General features: G+C 34.7%; 1 protein-coding gene across 1 annotated transcript in view; it reads right to left on the minus strand.

The window, feature by feature from the left end:
* The window catches only part of ANO2 (anoctamin 2), a 196,664-nt gene that overhangs the window by 132,033 nt on the left and 46,802 nt on the right, over window positions 1-17,829 (minus strand). The window contains exons 8-10 of the mRNA XM_090139455.1: window positions 17,076-17,131; window positions 16,254-16,295; window positions 9,804-9,868 (exon numbers count right to left, since the gene is read on the minus strand). Of these exons, the coding sequence (XP_089995581.1) occupies window positions 9,804-9,868; window positions 16,254-16,295; window positions 17,076-17,131 (163 nt within the window). The remainder of the gene's footprint in view (window positions 1-9,803; window positions 9,869-16,253; window positions 16,296-17,075; window positions 17,132-17,829) is intronic.

The raw sequence follows: 17,829 nt of genomic DNA on the forward strand, positions 1-17,829 counted from the left end.
TACAAAAAAAAACTACATACCTATAAATCCATGCATTAACCAGGCACTTGCTCAAGATAGACACTTACAGCAATAGCAGGAAAGCAATGCGTGTCTCATCACTTAGCTTTGAAAACTCATGCAACACAACCCATAAACATTCAGTGTTTCTTTTGCTAAATCAATCAAACCCTGACAATCAAAAATGTCACTAGACCTCCAAATCTGCAAACTCAAAATTCAAAACAGGTGGCTCAGATTGGTGGTTGGACTAGATGATCTTATAGGTCCTTTCCAACCTTGTGAATCTATGATTCTAGGATTCTACCTGAGGATGAGTCAACACTACTCTGTATCAACAAAGGTTACCTATGGGGAATGGAGTTCAGTTTCACAACAGAAACATTTCAGCTCACTATGTGAAATTGCATAAAAGGAATAAATAATCCATTCAGTTACGCATATCATTCTTTTTCTGTCATAAGAAACTCTAAAAATGAATAACCTATTTAAAGTGATCATTTAAAGTGCATCACCCTTTCTTTCAGGCTGGCAGGAGGTTTTTCTTCTTTCTTCCTTTTTTTCTTTTTTTTTTTTTTTTTTTTATGGCCCTTAGCACTTATTGATACTCTTCCAGCTTTTCTCTGATGCAAATGAGAACTTTGCCCATGTTCATAGATACTTAGAAAAAATGTGATGTCACTGATATTTTCTTTCTTTCCTAATCTTCAACATTCACAAAATAGTTTCCATAAATTTCTGTCTCATCTAGTTTAATAGAAGTTGAAGTTCAGATACTTCATTCAGAGCAGCAGCTGTGGAGCAAGGTAAGCAGCATGAGAACCAAGGACACCTCTAGAAGAAGGAACAGCTCACAGCTCTGATTGGATAAGTGCCTGCATGAATGGTTAAGGAGTGTTTGTAGAATACTCTGTTAACATGTAAAGGTGAATGGGAAAGTTGTAACGACGGATGAGAAAGCTAAAAAAAAAAAAAAAAAAAAAAAAGGAAACTTGTGAATGTATATAAGTATTATGAGAACTTGTAATAAGGGTTTGGATCACTCAAATCTGAGTCCGTACATCAGACGCTGCGTTTTGATGGCAATTTATCACTGCTGTCAGATAGACACCATATAACGGATAGTTGTACAATTTCCCATAAAAGACAGGTATAATAAATTCTTTTTTATACACATTGGATAACTTGAGGCAGTCATTCTTAACACTATCCCACTACTGTAGGCTTAAGATAATAAGAGATTTATAAAATTTTATTTTTAATATTTTAAATTTAAACTGCCAGTTCTTAAGACATCTGAGACTATGACAAATGAAAAACAAAAACAAAAACAAACAAACAAAAACCCCATACTTAAATGCAGCCTATAAGTGCAATTAAATGCATTTTTTTTTATAAGTTCAACTGCAACTATTTTACCAAGACAATAATAGAGAGTAGCAGCCTCACCTTCTCTGTACTGCATTAAAAACCTTTGTTTTTCTGTTCTCTGTGCTTACTGTGGACGTTTAAGTATTTCTCATGTTATTAACCTTCTTTATGTGGGTATTTACAGGGAATAATTCTTACATTATGCTCTGTTCATAATCTTGACATCTTGTTTTTGTTCACCATTGGAGACAGGTATGTCAGGGACCAAAATGTCCTGGCCAAAGTGATTTTGAGGTGGAATGAAGGATTCTGATAGAGAATATAACTGGTTGGCTACATGACTAGAACTATGGTCCACATGACAGTTTTAAGGAAAGAAGCAGTCATGTGTAGAGCCTCTTATCTTGTTTTGGTAGGGAGCTCACCTTGCTAGTTTTTTGCAATAACTTGTTTTTGAAAGCACATGTTGGGCTCTGCATCATGTGCATATCACACAGATACAGTGTACAAGTGGAAAAAACCCTGCAGACCCTGGAGAGAATAAAAGCAGGAGGGAAGCTGCATTGGATTAGAAAGAAAATTGCACTTTGAAGCAGGGGACGCCCTACTGGTACTATCTATTGAATCTACTGCAGGCATGTTCCTTCTCTTTCTCCTACTTGGTGTTTCACCGATCTCTCAAGGGTCAGTAAGTAATATTGCACTTGCTTAGGGAGTTTCTGCTTGCTGCTTACTGAGATTATCTAAAGCAGATTCCTGTGTGTGTGTGTGTGTGTGTGTGTGTGAAATGAAACTCATAACCCTCAGTGCTGTTCTGAGTGCTTAGTTTGCTTGCCTCTGCTCCTGAGACTCCTGTCTATTGTATCCAAACATACCCTTAAACAACAGGTTACTAAATCAAACAAAGGTATGATTTATCCTAATGCAGAGATATCTTTTTACAAAGATAGTTGGGTGCTTCATATAGAAAAAGTCTTAATAAAGGCTATGTCTCTAAATTAGATGACAAGGGCACCAAAAATTCCTACTGAAATTAGGATGTGAAGAGATTTTAAAAAGAAAGTTTAGCAGAACTGTAACCACTCAATTGCAGTAGCTGTTTTCTTCTCCCTGCAGTATCCAGCCATATGCACATCTAAATGCCTACAAATATTTGTATACATGTATATAAAAGTTTATAGGATTTGTTCTAGTTTTTCTAGTGTATAGGATTTGTTGTTTTATTTCCTGTCAAAATATATTGATGTCAGTGCTAAAGATACCAGTTGAATTAGAGCCTATCACTCAATTCCAATAAGAAATATAAATTACTGAGTGTTAAGTTTCAACACCACACAGGCACTAAGAAACTTATTCTGTGACTAGATGAAACAGACTTCTAGCTGTCTGTAAAACTATGCTATCCAAGGGGTGGGCACAAAGAACATGTGCAATGATATCTTCAGCCTTCAGAGACAGCCTTTGTGTAAGTCCTAATGTAGATGTGCACATCCTTTGATGAATCTAGCTTCTGAAAATTTATCAGAGGCGTAAAGAGTCCCAGTGGTAATGAAGGTCTTAGTGCTCTGAAAGTAACCTGAGGCCTGGGGATTATGTTTATCAGAAAGCAGAGATCTGGATTTCCTCATTATTACAGTACAAGCCTACTGGTTTGAAATTCAATTTTAGAACCAATAAATAATACCAAGCTCTTGCCAAAACAGACAGAGAGAACCATTTCCTATAGGACTGGTGAAGACTTCTAAATGCAGAGCTGTAAGGAAATCATCAAACCCCATTCACAGGCCTGTAAACAGCAGAATAATTGAAGATAAATTCTACATTGATTTATGCATCATGAGCAGAAATCTTCTGCTTTTTTAAGAACACAGACAGCAGCACTCATGTGTGCCCTGGAATAAAAAGTCCCAGGGTTGGAGGGGAAACTCCCTACAACTGTGTATGAAAAGTGGTGCCCTTGTCTGAAGCATCTAATAGTCCATTTAATTGAAGTATGATGTGATAAAAATGTCTATTCATAAATAAACTGGGTTCATGAGGGGTAATGGAATGGACCTTGAAAAAGAGAGGTCACGAGGGTTAATTAGATCACACAGACACTGGGAAAGATAAAGAATTATAACAATGGAGGAAGCATGGTCCCATCTCCTTCTTACTCCCTCTTGGAAAGTCTCTTCTATTAAAACTGGCACAAAAGACAAAGTCAAGTTTGAGTGAAAGCGTTTGTAGTACTTCCAGCTCTACCTAGTGATTTAATGCAGATGAACTACCAGGTGAACATATCCCATGGTGGCAATAAGCCTTTGTTGCAGAGTTCTTCGGAACCATAAAAAAAACGTTGGACTTGAAGTGAAAAAGGGTTATAGTAAGATGCACTCAGATTATCACTTCAGACTTGTTCTCAGCATAGGCTTGGAAAGGAGCTGGATGAACTTCTGGCAAAATTACTGTAAGAACTCACAGGCATTTTTATACATAGTTCTATTTTCATTTGATTGTTGCTTTTTCCCAAGCTTAAAGTTGTGTTCTCCTCTTTTTCCTAACAAAGAAGTCCTTATTTAAAGTCTCAGCATCTTTGAGAATATTAGAGATACATCTGCTAAAGACATTCAGGGAAAAATTGCATAGTGTTCCCATAATTCTGTATAGAACATAGTTATTTATCAACAAGTGCATTTTACTTTTGTTACCCACCTGGCATAAGAAGACCCTCTCCAGGATCCCATACATCAGTGCTGTCTCAGAAGAATCCCACAGTAATTCAGTAGAGTAAACATGAAATCAGCTTGAACACATTGATGCATGAATAGTCATTGCTCTCAAAGAGAAAGCAAACCCTCATGAAATAAGCAGTACGGCTGACATTCAGGGAATAAAAGAATCAATGGGTAAACCTGATGCATGATAGTTTTCCATTTAAAATGCATTTCTATTAAATAAGCAATCAGTCAGGTAGAAAAAAGCAAAAATCTCCTAATTGTAATAGTGTGAAGACCCCACTTCATGAACAATGTTATTCAGAAGGTAGAAAGCACCAGTTGCTCCAGCAGAGAGAAAAGTACATTACTATTCTTCACACATTAGCAAGAAGGTATTATTATACTGCCTAGCTACAGTAGTGTCTTCTTTTCTCTCTGCAGCGTCAGGAGAGATGGTGACAATCATATGAGTGTTTGAGAGAGGCTCACTACTTTCAGTCTGCTGATTGTATATGTAAGACTTGACTCACTGTTCTCTGCTTTGAAGCGTGGCTTTCAGAAAAGATATAAATACTTACTCCAAATCTGTGAAGTGTAAGACTGACCTGCTGGGTCATCCAGCCCAACATTGAGTGATGCATTATACATGTATCTCTCTTCCAAAATATTAGTTGAGGCTGATTAGGTTTAGTACTAAGGCAAGCTTTTGAGAGGGTTGTTCAACACCAATCTGAGTCAACCACATACCATAATGTGGTTACATTTTATAAAAAGTAAATATTGTACATTTGGCTAATAATTGAATAATAATAACTTAAGAGAGAAACACAGTAATTAAAACATACAGGAAAATTTGCATTTTGAGGATCAGTAATGCCATAATTACCACAAAAATTGACTAACCAACATTTGAATGTTCCTCTGAAATTCTGAAATGCATCACAGGCCTTTAATTTCAAGTTCTTGCTGTTCCAGACTATATACAGTGTCTCTGTATTTTCTCTCTGCAGATGAAGATGCATCCACGAAGAGCCATGATGAAAGAAGCCATGATTTGCTAAGGTATTGATCAGAACAGATTGCCACAGTTGTGGGAATGCCGTATAAGAAACTGATCTTAATTACAGTCCTGTCAAAGAGGAAACACTTATCTCTAATAAAATTAAAACACCATTTCTTCAGAACTCCCCTTTTCTTACTCTACCATTCCTTTAAAATGTCTGTATCCTAAATAGATGAAGCAGATCTACCCATTTTGGTTTTTGTGGTGAAGATTGTTGGAAGAATCAAAAAGAAAACCAGTATGAACAGTTTGGAGTCCAAATGCTTACACTGAACACCACACTAAACAAGCTCAAAGATACTGCAACACTATCCAGACCTGAGACAAATCAAGTTCAGAATATTATAGGTCTATATTTTAAAAAATGGCACACAGTGATATCAGCTGCTATGATTTAAGAAGAGAGTACTCAACTGCAGGAACTGGAAGAACTGACAGATGCTAAGTCAAGATCAAGATCAGAATGGCACATGACAAAGAATTCTCAGAATTCATTATACACTAGGTTGAAACAATTTTCCATACACAAGAAAAATATAGTTAAAAATAAGGGGGGGGGGGGGGGGGGGAATATATTACATAGAATAACTGAAACTCCCATGTTTTTATTTACATTGCTATACTCTATAAATAATATTTTAGCTAACACACTTTTCCATCAACTGCTGCAAAAGGAGTTATTGTATACATAACCTTAATTTTTACAATGACTATATCTTCTCCATTTCAAGCATTACATCATGATAAGTATGTACTGGCACTTGGAGTTTAGAAAGTAATCATGCTATAGACAGTGTAGGCTGTTAGGTATTAAGAAGTATTAGCAGGAGGAAATAGAAATGAAAACATGGAAAATGACTAATAGAGAGCATCCAGAGGACAACAAAGATGGTGAAAGGTCTAGAGGGAAAAACATATGAGGAGAGACCAAGATACTTTGGTTTGCTCAGCCTAGTCAAGAAGAGACTGTGGAGTCCTACAGCTTCCTCACAAGGGGAGTGAAGAGACAGGTGCTGATCTCTGCTCTTTGGTGGCAGCAACAGGGTGCCAAGAGAGTGGTCATGGCACCAAGCTTGCTGAAGTTCAGAATACACTTAGAAACACTATTTGAATCTTGGGTTGTCCTGTGTAAAGCCAGGAGTTGGACTTGATGATTCTTTGGGTCCCTTCCAACTTAGAATAGTCTGTGACTCCAGTACTTACTCAGAGTGAGGTAATTTTGCATTAATAAAAATACAACAAAACACGGTCTTCTCTTTAAAGTGATGATCTCCTATCCAGTATTTCAGTTCATACAGAGATCTTATCTGAAGGTGTTTCAAGATGCTCATTAAGTATGCTTTTGTCTCAGAAAGATAGCCAACTTTTATGCTCTTGTCTCAGAAAGATAGCCTACTCTCCGTGATATCAGTAGCCTCAGCATAGTCACTTTATCTGTCGTTTAGTGATGAACGTTACATAGAACCAGATGTATAATTCATTATAAATTCAATTTGCTAATTTCTTGCTTGCCATAAATCATTAGAGGTGCCCTGATAAAGGACAAGAGAGAAGGTTGGATATTATTCCAAGACAAATTTGGAGAGGACAGATGGAAATCCTTCTCCCCCTTGAGAGGGCTGCAGTGCTGGAGATGTAACTATGGAATATCCTTCCTCAAAAATTTCAAGTTTGCAAGTCACTTGATCTAGCTTTCAAATCACCCTTGCTTTGATCATGGATTAAGCTCAGGGAACTCCAGAGATTCCTATACAAAACTTATTTATTCTAAAATCACATAATTAAAAGTCTGTTTAACATACTGTAGGCTTCACAAAACCTGTTCTCTTCAGGAAGGTTCATAAAACTCCTAGGCAATGTCCTATCCTACCTGTCTCCAGATCAACACTGGTATTAGCTATTAGGAAAATGACAAATTCATTAACTACCAAAATTAGTAAAAATCAAGTCTGGTTATATGTTTAACTAAGGAAAGAGCATCAAGCATAGATTAAAAAAAAAAAAAAAAAAAAAAAAATTAATCACAGGTAGATTTTATAACTCTTTTTAAATTATATTACAAGAATTAAGGGGAACTAGAATTGATAAAGGCATTCCTACAAGGACCTACACTAGATTAAGTCTTTTCTACTATAAATCAATACTTAAATTATGTTTATTACACACATATCTCTAGAATTCTGCACTTATTAGAATTGCAATTGTATTTTCTACTTTTTAAGTCAGGTATATCTGTTAGAAAATAATTTAAAATTTCCCTCTCAAAAAATGTCTCATTCTGTCCATCGGAGTTGGACAAGCAAAAATTAAATTAATGTAACTCAAGCCTCAGTTTGCCCTTTACTATCTACACAATCTGTTCTATAAATCCCCTTAAAATTTTTACTTGAAATTGTTCTGCATAAAAAACTTAGAACTCTTACTGTATTCTCATTTGGAGAAGCTTTCACCATTCATCATTGGATCTCTTAATTTATAATAAAAAATAACTTGTCTCCTGTATCCCCAAAGAAAGGTATACTAGGCAGAGCAAAATACTTCTACTAATAGGAACATAGGAATCAATGGAATTGCAATGATTCTCTTTATCTTTTTTTCTTTCTTTTTTTTTTTTTTTTTTAATTTTACATTTTTAAAAACATGAAAACATTCTAAGACCAATCATACAATTATCACTCCTATAGAATATCACCCTTAGCAAGGACCTCAAAGAGTCACAGTCTGTGCCAAGAGTGACTATAATGAATACACAGTTTCTAGCGCTGGTATATATATTCACTTGGACACCAGTAACCTTCAACAGTAGCAAGGAACTGAAGGAACAGATAATTCTACAAGTGTCATATACAGTCCTCCACTATAGGCATCTTGGGTTAAAGAACGACCTTTCATCTGCATTCTCACTGAGTAAAGGTGAAAGAGTTAAAAAGATCTACACTGTTGCATGTTGTCTTAAAAATTAGATTTAAAAGGCCAATTAATTTGGAGGTATGAATATTGATACAACATACTCCAAAAGGTTTAATGGATTGGAAAATCTCAGACTAAACAAATTTTTGATATAAGGTAAAATAAATGAATGTAAGTTTGTGAATTTACACAGTGCTTCCATAACCAGAAAAAAAATAAAAATAAAAATTGAGTATAGTCTAATCAACCTGAAAAAGAAAAATTACAATATTTTTTCAAAATATGAGGTCAATAGGCAATTTTTAGACATGTTGTAACAGTAATCATTTCCCTCCCCTCTGCCACTATACAGGGATGTAAAAACCCAGTCCAGCTGCAAAAAGAAAAGTGTGGTAATTTCTCATGTATATAAACTATAAAGCTCTAATTTTACCCAGAAAATAAAAACCATATTTGTTTTACAGGTAACTGTCAAACTTGCAGTCAAACAAAGAAAAAACGAACGAAAGAAAAATCATCACTGAGAACAGAGAATCAGTTGCATGTCTGGACCTTTTTTTTCTTTCCCAGAGAATTTCTATGAAATCACACAATATAACATTGTAATGAGGACAGCAAGATATGAATGAAGATGAAGCAGATGTGCCTCTATTTTTAATTCAGCTAAGCTGCCGAGTCTGGTAAAATTTGAGAATTTCTTCAGTCATGGTTTAACATAAGATTTTTCATATCTACTAAGGATGTACTAGGTATTGTAATCTAGTTTTGGGTTTACATAGTTCATCCAGTAGCCTGGCCTAAAAAAAAGTAGGAAAAAGTTGTAAAAAATTATGTAAATTCTGAACTGAATTAATATGGCAAAAAGGGAAATTTCTGTCTTGCAGAACTTCACTAAGATCTGATAATCTCCCTTCCATTTGCCAATTTGAAACATCTCACAGTCAACAAAGTTCAATTCTGCACGTCATAAATTTAATACTTCAGTCTGTGATAAATTATATGCAGGACTTCGACTTTTCAAACATAATTATTATATTTTGTAAATGTTATTGCTTCTTGACATTACTAACACTAGATCTTGCAGCTAATCACTTTGGGGTAGATTGTGTAATAAAGACCAGTTGCACTTTGATTAGTCAGAAATAAACACTTTTTTCTCAAGTAGAAAAAATATGAAGTAACAGATGTATTTTTTTCACTGTTTGCTAATATCACAGTAGATTTATTTTTTTATAATCTAGTATTTCTAGTGTACAACAAATATTGTGGGATTTTTCCTTTTATTTATGTTTTAATAGGTATGGTGGAAGTTCCTTAAGAAGTGTGACAGTTTTGCTTTGCCTATATTTAAACCTAACTTCTCTGTTTGAAGCATGACATAAATTTTAAAATTCAAATTCAAATAGCAAAAATAATGTGAACACATGGATGTTTTCATATAGATAAAATTTGTAAAATCAGAATTAAAATAAATCAATTTCAAAACCGACAAATACTTTCACAAACTGTTTCTGGTTATTGACAACTTTGATCACAATCCAATAAAAATTCATGAAAGTAATGAGAAATATTATATTTCTTTAGGATAACACAATATACAGAAAGAAAGGTATCATCAGAACTACAGAAAAGCAGGGAGAATTTTTTTCTTATGTATCAATCAATCTAAGATGTCATATGCTGAAGTAACTATAGGAACTCTTATTAATCTGTATCAGATAAGAACAGGGTCTCCTGTTGTCCTTATAAATCCATATTACCTTATGAGGTCAATTGGCTGAAACTTGTAAAATACTCCATATCTTGCCCATTCTCGATACAGCAACTAAATAATAAAATAAAAACAAAACAAACAATAAATTAAATTGAGATAACTGTTCTTGTTTGTTTTTATAGACATTGTCAAAAAGTTAAATGAATGGAGCAAAAAAAACAACAACAAAAAAAAACCAAACCCACAGTTTTCTGTAGTTCAATACAAATACATTTTTTGAACAGCTAAAGAAGACTTCAGTCATGCCAGAAATTCAAATATGGGATAAACAAGCCTTTTCTCCATATACCTACTTCCTCCATATCATATTTATTTGACTGTAATGTTAAAAACAAGTGTTTAAAGAGAAGGAAAAAAATGCCATAGCTTCATGAAGATCTTTGGAAAGAAACAATTATACTCCTAGACTAAAATTCATCTTTAATATAATTTATTTAATGTCTGGAATTATACCACAAGTAAGGAACTCTACAGTGTTTTCAGCTAAAAGGTGAAGTGAGACAAGAAGAGTTCAAAATCAAATTGATAAGCTGATAAGTAAAGATATATCAAGATGTAAGAAATGTGGCAAGAATTTTCTGCAACAATTGAGACTATTGTGTCCAGTGGACGCTATATATAGCTCCTTCTCTCCTCATGCTGCTCTCACACACACAACTTTAAACATTTAGTGTTGGAACTCCAAACCCGCCTACCAGTTACAAGCAGCACAAAAGGATGCCCTTCTGAGAGCACAAGAACTCTCAGTCTCTTAGAATAAGAAAGCAGTCAGGGGAGGCAAGAAATTGCCGTGGCTTGGCAAGGACCTGCTGGCTAGACTGAGGAAGAAGAAGGGATTTGACTGGCTGTTGGAAACAAGGGCACATCACCTGGGGAGAGTTCAGGGATGCTGTCTGGACTTGCAGAGAGGAGATTAGGAAAGCTAAGGCACAGGTAGAACTGAACTTAGTGAGGGATATTAAAAAGAATGGGAAGGGATCCTATAGGTACATTGGCTAGAAGAGGCAGCCCAAAGAGAGCATACTTCCTTTGGTAGATGAGAAAGGAAAACTGGCTAAGACTAGACACATATGGAGAAGGCTGAGATACTAAATGAGTTTTTTGCCTTGGTCTTCACTCCAGCCAGGAGTGAAGGCTGGATTCTCGTATTTCTCGTGTCCCTGAAGCTTGTACCCCTGAACCTCTAGCTGGTAACTGAGGGAGTAAATGGAAAGGAAATCAGTAATTATGGTATGAAAGGCATTACATTGTTCTGAAACCAGTGACAGCTGCTGGATAGAAATCACCACCCGATTAATAATTTGGCAAAAGAGTTAATGTGATAGTAGTGCATTTTATAACAGTGTACATACTTATTAATAATTCAGAAAGGATTTTCAACAAGCTTTTCAGAAATAGGTGCAGACCACCAGGAAGCTTAGAGGAAACATCAGAAGGATTTAACAAATTTGGATGGCTATTCATCATGTTTTAACTTCAGAGGAAGTAAAAAACAGGGTAGTTCCATTTAAAACAACAACTGCAAAACAACAACAAAAAAAACCCACAAGATTTTCTATGGAAACACCTGAATTCTCTATATTACTTTCACATTTTTATGCTGTGGGAGGACTTTAGACAGTCTAAGAAAATATACTCATTGAAAATTATTTCTTGAAGTACAGACTAATTTAAAAAAATAATAATAAATGAAAACAAGAACATGTTGATAAATGAAAGTAAATGAATTACATCATTATTTATTGATTGTGAATGCAGAGTATGGTTTTATCCAAAAAGACATGTCAAGCCTTTTGTCCCTAATTTCAAAAACAAAATAGAGAGGGTGCGGAAAGAAGGAGTAACACATAAGAGGTGAGGTCAGCTCCTTAAAAATAAGGCACTGCATCATTACTAGTACAGTAGAGTAGTAAGGAAACTACATCTTAAGAATATTTCTGTGTGGAATTTCTGTGTCTCCCAAGGGACTACCTGTTCCCTTTCTGTAATCACTGTCTGTGGCTTGCTAGTCTCACAGAAACTGTAGCAAATATGGAGCAATGTAACTGCACAGTTAATACCTTGGAGATGTCTACTATTCTGTCAGATTTGGCTAGGACTGGGCAGTAAGTTTAAAAATAGCAGGAGAGGAAGACAAAACGAGAAACACATGCACACGAATCAGAATAAAGAAAACAGAGTACATTCTGCAGATAAATTAAATATTTGTACTATTGATTTCTTTAACAGAAACAAAGGAAACAACAAAGATTCTCAAAAACAATTAGTAAGATAACAATAAGATGTAGAATTTTTTATCTCGCTATTTTTTGAGGTTTCCCATTCTTACTTTTCTAATGTTTATAATGCCTCTTCTCCTGCAGATGCTGTGTGACAGGATTAGGTAAATATCATCAGAGCAATTAAGATTTGAATCCCACAGACACCTATCTACCTGATTATTATTGTTCAGAATAAGGAAACTGGCTTGCAGCCATTTAAGGAAATGGAGCTATGCCAATGTGTAATTGTTAATGATTCACTTCAGAGTACTTTCTGGTCTTAGATAAGGGAGTAAATCCCACCCCACTGAAGAAATTGAAAATTCTGCAATGAGATTCAAGGAGTGTAGAATCTTATATTACAGAACATTGCTGTTACAGAGCACAGTCTTGAAAAATGCTTTGCATTTGTATGAAGAAATGGTGAAACTAGGCTCAATTTTCTTCAGCTTCAGCAGCAGCTTTGCCCTGGATGACATATTGATATTTTCATATGAATTCTTGTGGTTACCACCTTAAAATCACCCCTTGCCTATAATCTGGTTTAGTTTCATACATAACCCTACTGGTAAGTGCTTTCACTGAAACAAGAATGTTAAAACTATTAAATTATTAGGACTACTTGAAAGCTAGAGGATTGAAAGTGAAGAGCAGAAAGACAGGTCTTTTAAAATTTCAATCATTTTAGGAACAGTTTGCTGCAGCATTTTATCAGACAGCAGAATCACATTGGTAATGTCAATTCCAAAAGACATAACACTGAAAGTGAGTTTATGGTATGGATATTTTCCACTCATGTGCTGCATACACTAACCCTTAGACTTAGCAATACAATTTTATAAGATTAAGATTAGTATGGAGAAAGGAATGGGCTTCCTTTCCTGATTTTTACTAAATTGAAATGAATTCTGAAAAGGGTTTCCTAATATAGTTTTTTGTATTTTATCAATTTCACTTAAAGCAGAATTCTATGTAGATTTATGATAACATTTTTTCAATCTGCTTCTAATAACCTATGGATGTTGTAATAATATATGCTATAATATATAACAGCTGAGTAATTCCCAGACAGGTAATGAATCCCATGTATATTTCTCAGCGTCAAACATATTTCTAGTATTGAAGGGTTAATTAGAAGTTTAAAAAAACTAAATTAGCGTTAATTATCATTGCAAGTTATTAACATGCTGCTGTGCAATATGTTTCTTTAAAGGATTTTTTTTTTTTTTCTACAGCAGAAATCACACTGAAACAGAGAACTATCCTTACCATAGTCTTAGGAAAAGATTATTGCAGTGTTAGGAAGACAGTGAGTGTCATGGTTTTGGTTTTTGCTTATTTGATTTTCAATATTCCACATCAAAACATCATGTACTGGAATTAAAGTGTTAATGCTCTAATGCTACGTACCTATCCCTATACATTACGGAACTCATGGGAACTGACCCTTCCGGGGGGGGGCGATCTCTTACTGCCTGGCAGTGGGTGCTGGAGGGTGCTTTCCTAGCCGTTCCAAGCTTTTTCAGGTTTGACTTGGTCTCGGAAACTCTCTCTCCTATCTTATTTGATTTATTGGTCTCAATTTCAATTAGATTGTATTATATTGTGTTATCTTGCATTCCGATATCATAGTTAGTAAAATAAGTTTACCTCCATAGATTGTTGCCGCTGTTTTTTTCCTTTTCCCCCTTCCTTCCCATTTTGTGGGCCCAGGCGGGGGGTGGGGAGGGCAGGGGCCTACTGCCCACTGTCACGGGCATAAACTGATCTAGTTAGTTCCGTGACAGTGGGTTTCATTGACAGTTCATTACTAATTCTAGTAGGACGTGCCATAAACAATCAAATGAAAATAGATCATTTTCTCCAATGAAATGCTGAAGAGGGTTAAATAAGTATTAATTATGGCTTAATTACTGCTGCCTTTTTGGCCTACATATTCCAGACAAGTTCTGTTCATCATTCTTTGGGTTTATACTACAGACTAGTGAAATGGAAGATGCAGACAAGTTAAAATGGCAAAACAAATAGAGATAGAGGAATAAAGCACAAAAATGCCACCCTTTCCTTTAAATCTGATCAAGACCTTTCAGGAAAATAAAAATTGAGACTATTAGATTCAGATAGAAAACAGATGATGTTATGCATAGAAATACTACAGCAGATTCAACGTCTAGCCAGCAGAAACATGTGAATAATTAATTAATTATTTCTGGGAAGACCCTTTTATATTTTTAATGCTTAACACTTCATAGCTGAGTCTACTGGACAGCATAAAATGAAGGCAACACCAAGTAGTAGGGTGAATGCTTTTCTAGGTATTAGTGCTTTCAGGCCCTCTTTACCCTTCTCTCACATTACCCAATCTTCTTACATTGACTACTGATCATTTACCTTCCTTCTCTCTAAAAAATGTACTAATCTTAGAAGAAAACTATGCATCTGACTTTTAGAGTCCCTTAATGTATCACCATTATCACTTTTTGTCCTGGTTTTATCAGTATTCTATATCATGTCACCATGCAGCAAGCTGCTTAGTGCTGGAACATGGTGCCAGGATGCTTCATTTTCTGGGTCTTACCTACTGGTAGTGTTGGCTATTCTTACACAAGAGCTGGCTCTCCAAGAGGAAGATACACTGAGAAGAGACAGACTACAGTTCCCAGGAGATTCCAGTACTTCCTACATGGTCTTCAGTTCCAGGTAATGGAAGTGAACTAGACTCTTCACATCTGGGCAGCGTGGCCACATCATGGTCGAAACACCTTTCTCAACCATTTGTTTGATTTATTACCTGTAACTCTTTTTTTATATCATTATCTTATATCCTTTTACCATTGTAGTAAATTCATATCTCTCCTTGTCTCAGTTGGGTCATTTTTGTTTTTCTTCTCACCAAAAAGGGGATGGGAGAGTGAAAGGGGCCATGAAGGTCTTCTCCCCCTTCTTCTCCCCTCCTGTAGTGCATGAAACCACTACACTTACTCAGAGACAATTTCTTCACAAACAAAAGGTTCAAAATTATAGACATAAGTACACAAGCTTCTGCATAGTTTGCTTTCCAATTCTGTCTGAATAGTAAATGGAATTGTATATGTCTCATGAAGACATTTTGTGGCTGAATATTAACACTATTTAACAAAACCAATAAAGATTATGTTTTCAGATTTTTACCTACCCAATATTGGAGAAATCAAATTTACTTGAATGATCTATGAACTCATTCTTAATATCAGGAGTTCAAATAATCATAAATTGTGGCAATTGCACCCAGAAACTACACTGAGCAGAGACAATAAATGGCATTTTCTTAATTCTCCTTCACATAACAGATGCCAATATGTAATATCAAAGATTCAAAAACATTTATGAAATGATTTACAAGTTACCATGAGTACATGCAACTTAGCTTCGAATATAGCAAATACTTTAGGCCTCCAGACATTCTCTTTTTCTTCATCCTTCCCTTTTCCATTTCCCCACAATTTTCCCTCCTTACTTACATTCTTAATGTTTGAATGTCAAGGAAAAAATACAAACAGTAAAGAATGGAATGTCTCTTAGCGGATTCCATTAATTAAATGTTTTTACACATTCATAATAGTAAGTATATGTACTAAATATAATCTGAAGAGATCATGCATCCATTTCTCTTGTGCAGATGGTGGGTGATATATTTTCAAGTCATTTGACAGCTAGAACCATTTTCTTTCCAAATTAACTGAAAGTAGATTTTTAAAAATTGTATATAATTTAAGTAAATGTACAATAAAATGAATAATGCAATTATGTTTTAGTTTCATAATTATTCATCTATAGCATCATTTGATTATGGAAGGAGAATAATCATATAAATTCTTGAACTACTTTTGCATTTTTGAAAAATATTGAAAAATATTCTCTGTGCATGTGGAGCAAAACTTGAAGCAGTTCAAGATATTTACATAAAGTTAAATTCACTGAAACACTTAATGAAATGTAATAGAAAGTCTTACAAACAAATTTTAGTGTGCAAAAGAACAGAAAAATAAACAGTGTAATAAGTGTTAAATGCATTGAAAAAGCATTTGTTTGACTAAATGTCGGTTCCTATCTTATGACAACATTTCGGACATTAATTAACATAGCAAATTAAACCTAACATTACACTAATTCACTAATTTTGTAATGTACTGTACCTTTCTCTCATTCATGTCATCATTTTGGTATTCATATTCACCCTAAAAAAAGAAAATGTAAAGTAAAAACAGTAAATTCAATAATAGATTGCTCAGCTGCTCATACAGTGTAGATTTTACTTTTAAGCCACAGTCTGAAACATATTTCTACAAAGGTTTTAATGCTAGAACTGCACACTAAAAATAATAGAATGTATTTTCATTGTTACCGGAAATAATCTTTAAAGTCTATGTACATAGGACACTCCAAAAGTAATGCCTCCTATTTATTTCCATGGAAACTACAAAAAGATACAAAAAGCACAATAGCATTATTTGATAGAGCAAATTATGAGCTGCAAAACACTGCTTTTAAATATGATCACCACAACTAGCTATGCTTTTTTGCCAGCAGTGAATAAGAGCCTGAATACCACATTTATAATAATCTGTGTGGCCATCTGTAATGTGGCTTGTCTTTCACGTTATCATCACTGCTGAAACACACCACCCACTGTGCTAACATCCACTGCTTCATCTCTATTAAATGTTCAGCTACTGTCAATGAATGTCAGTGGGTACAATTTTTTCCAGATCGTTGCTTCATATATAATGCCATGTCAGACATCATTTTGTCAGATTGGCCCTCTTCTGCCCACTGCCCTAAGGCAAAAAAATATAATGGAATATTGGAAGCAGTGTTCAATCTCTGTTGCCATATCACTAACATCTGCCTCTAATGTAGTGGGCCAACATAATAAAACAGGAGGCATTGATTTTGGAACATCCTTCATGCTATTGAGTAATATCATGAGAGAGCTAGATTTTTAATGGGATACATACATCATGAAGTGGGTATGCAGCATCATAAACGTTGTTTGCTATTAATGTGCTAATACCTAAAATAAATAAATAAATAAACAAACAAACAAACAAATAAATAAAGCAGAGAAGATTATTGATTTCCTTTGATGACATCACATAAAAGATTGAGACATTTTACTGAAAATGATCAAAATCATGTAGATGAGTATCTACTAACACAGAAGTATAGAAGTATCCAGCTATGATAAACATTTTCATAGAAAAGTTCATTTCTATATGTGCTTTTTCTTGAGTGAACTAGTATGATATAAAGACAGTTTTGATTACTTTATCATCCTAATATAAAAGAAGTATGTGACTGAGAAGGAAAATATCTGGGAAGTCCTTTCTGAAGCTTGATAATGATCAGAATCATGGATTCCTACCGATACACAAACACACAAAAAATACATTTACAAAAATTTGTGATTAAGAAACTCCTGCTCTCCATTCACTAACATTATATTGTGTTTATTTTTCATGGAACCAAATACTAGTGTTTCTGTCCTTCCTCTTATAAATAAGTAAGATAATCTTTCTGAGTTTGAAACAACTCATCTTTGCAGGAGTTAAATCAATCAATTCTCATCTAATCCATGGTTATGATGGAAAGCTGCATTTATCATGGCAAGAAGTGCTGACTTCTAAAGATTGCAATAAAGAAGTCTGGTGAAAGATACAGCAAGATTGAAGGACACAGCAGTATTACAGAGAACCCTTATTACTAAGGGCT

Source organism: Phasianus colchicus, chromosome 1 (assembly GCF_987193195.1).
Source record: "Phasianus colchicus chromosome 1, bPhaCol1.hap1.1, whole genome shotgun sequence".
NCBI lineage: Eukaryota > Metazoa > Chordata > Aves > Galliformes > Phasianidae > Phasianus > Phasianus colchicus.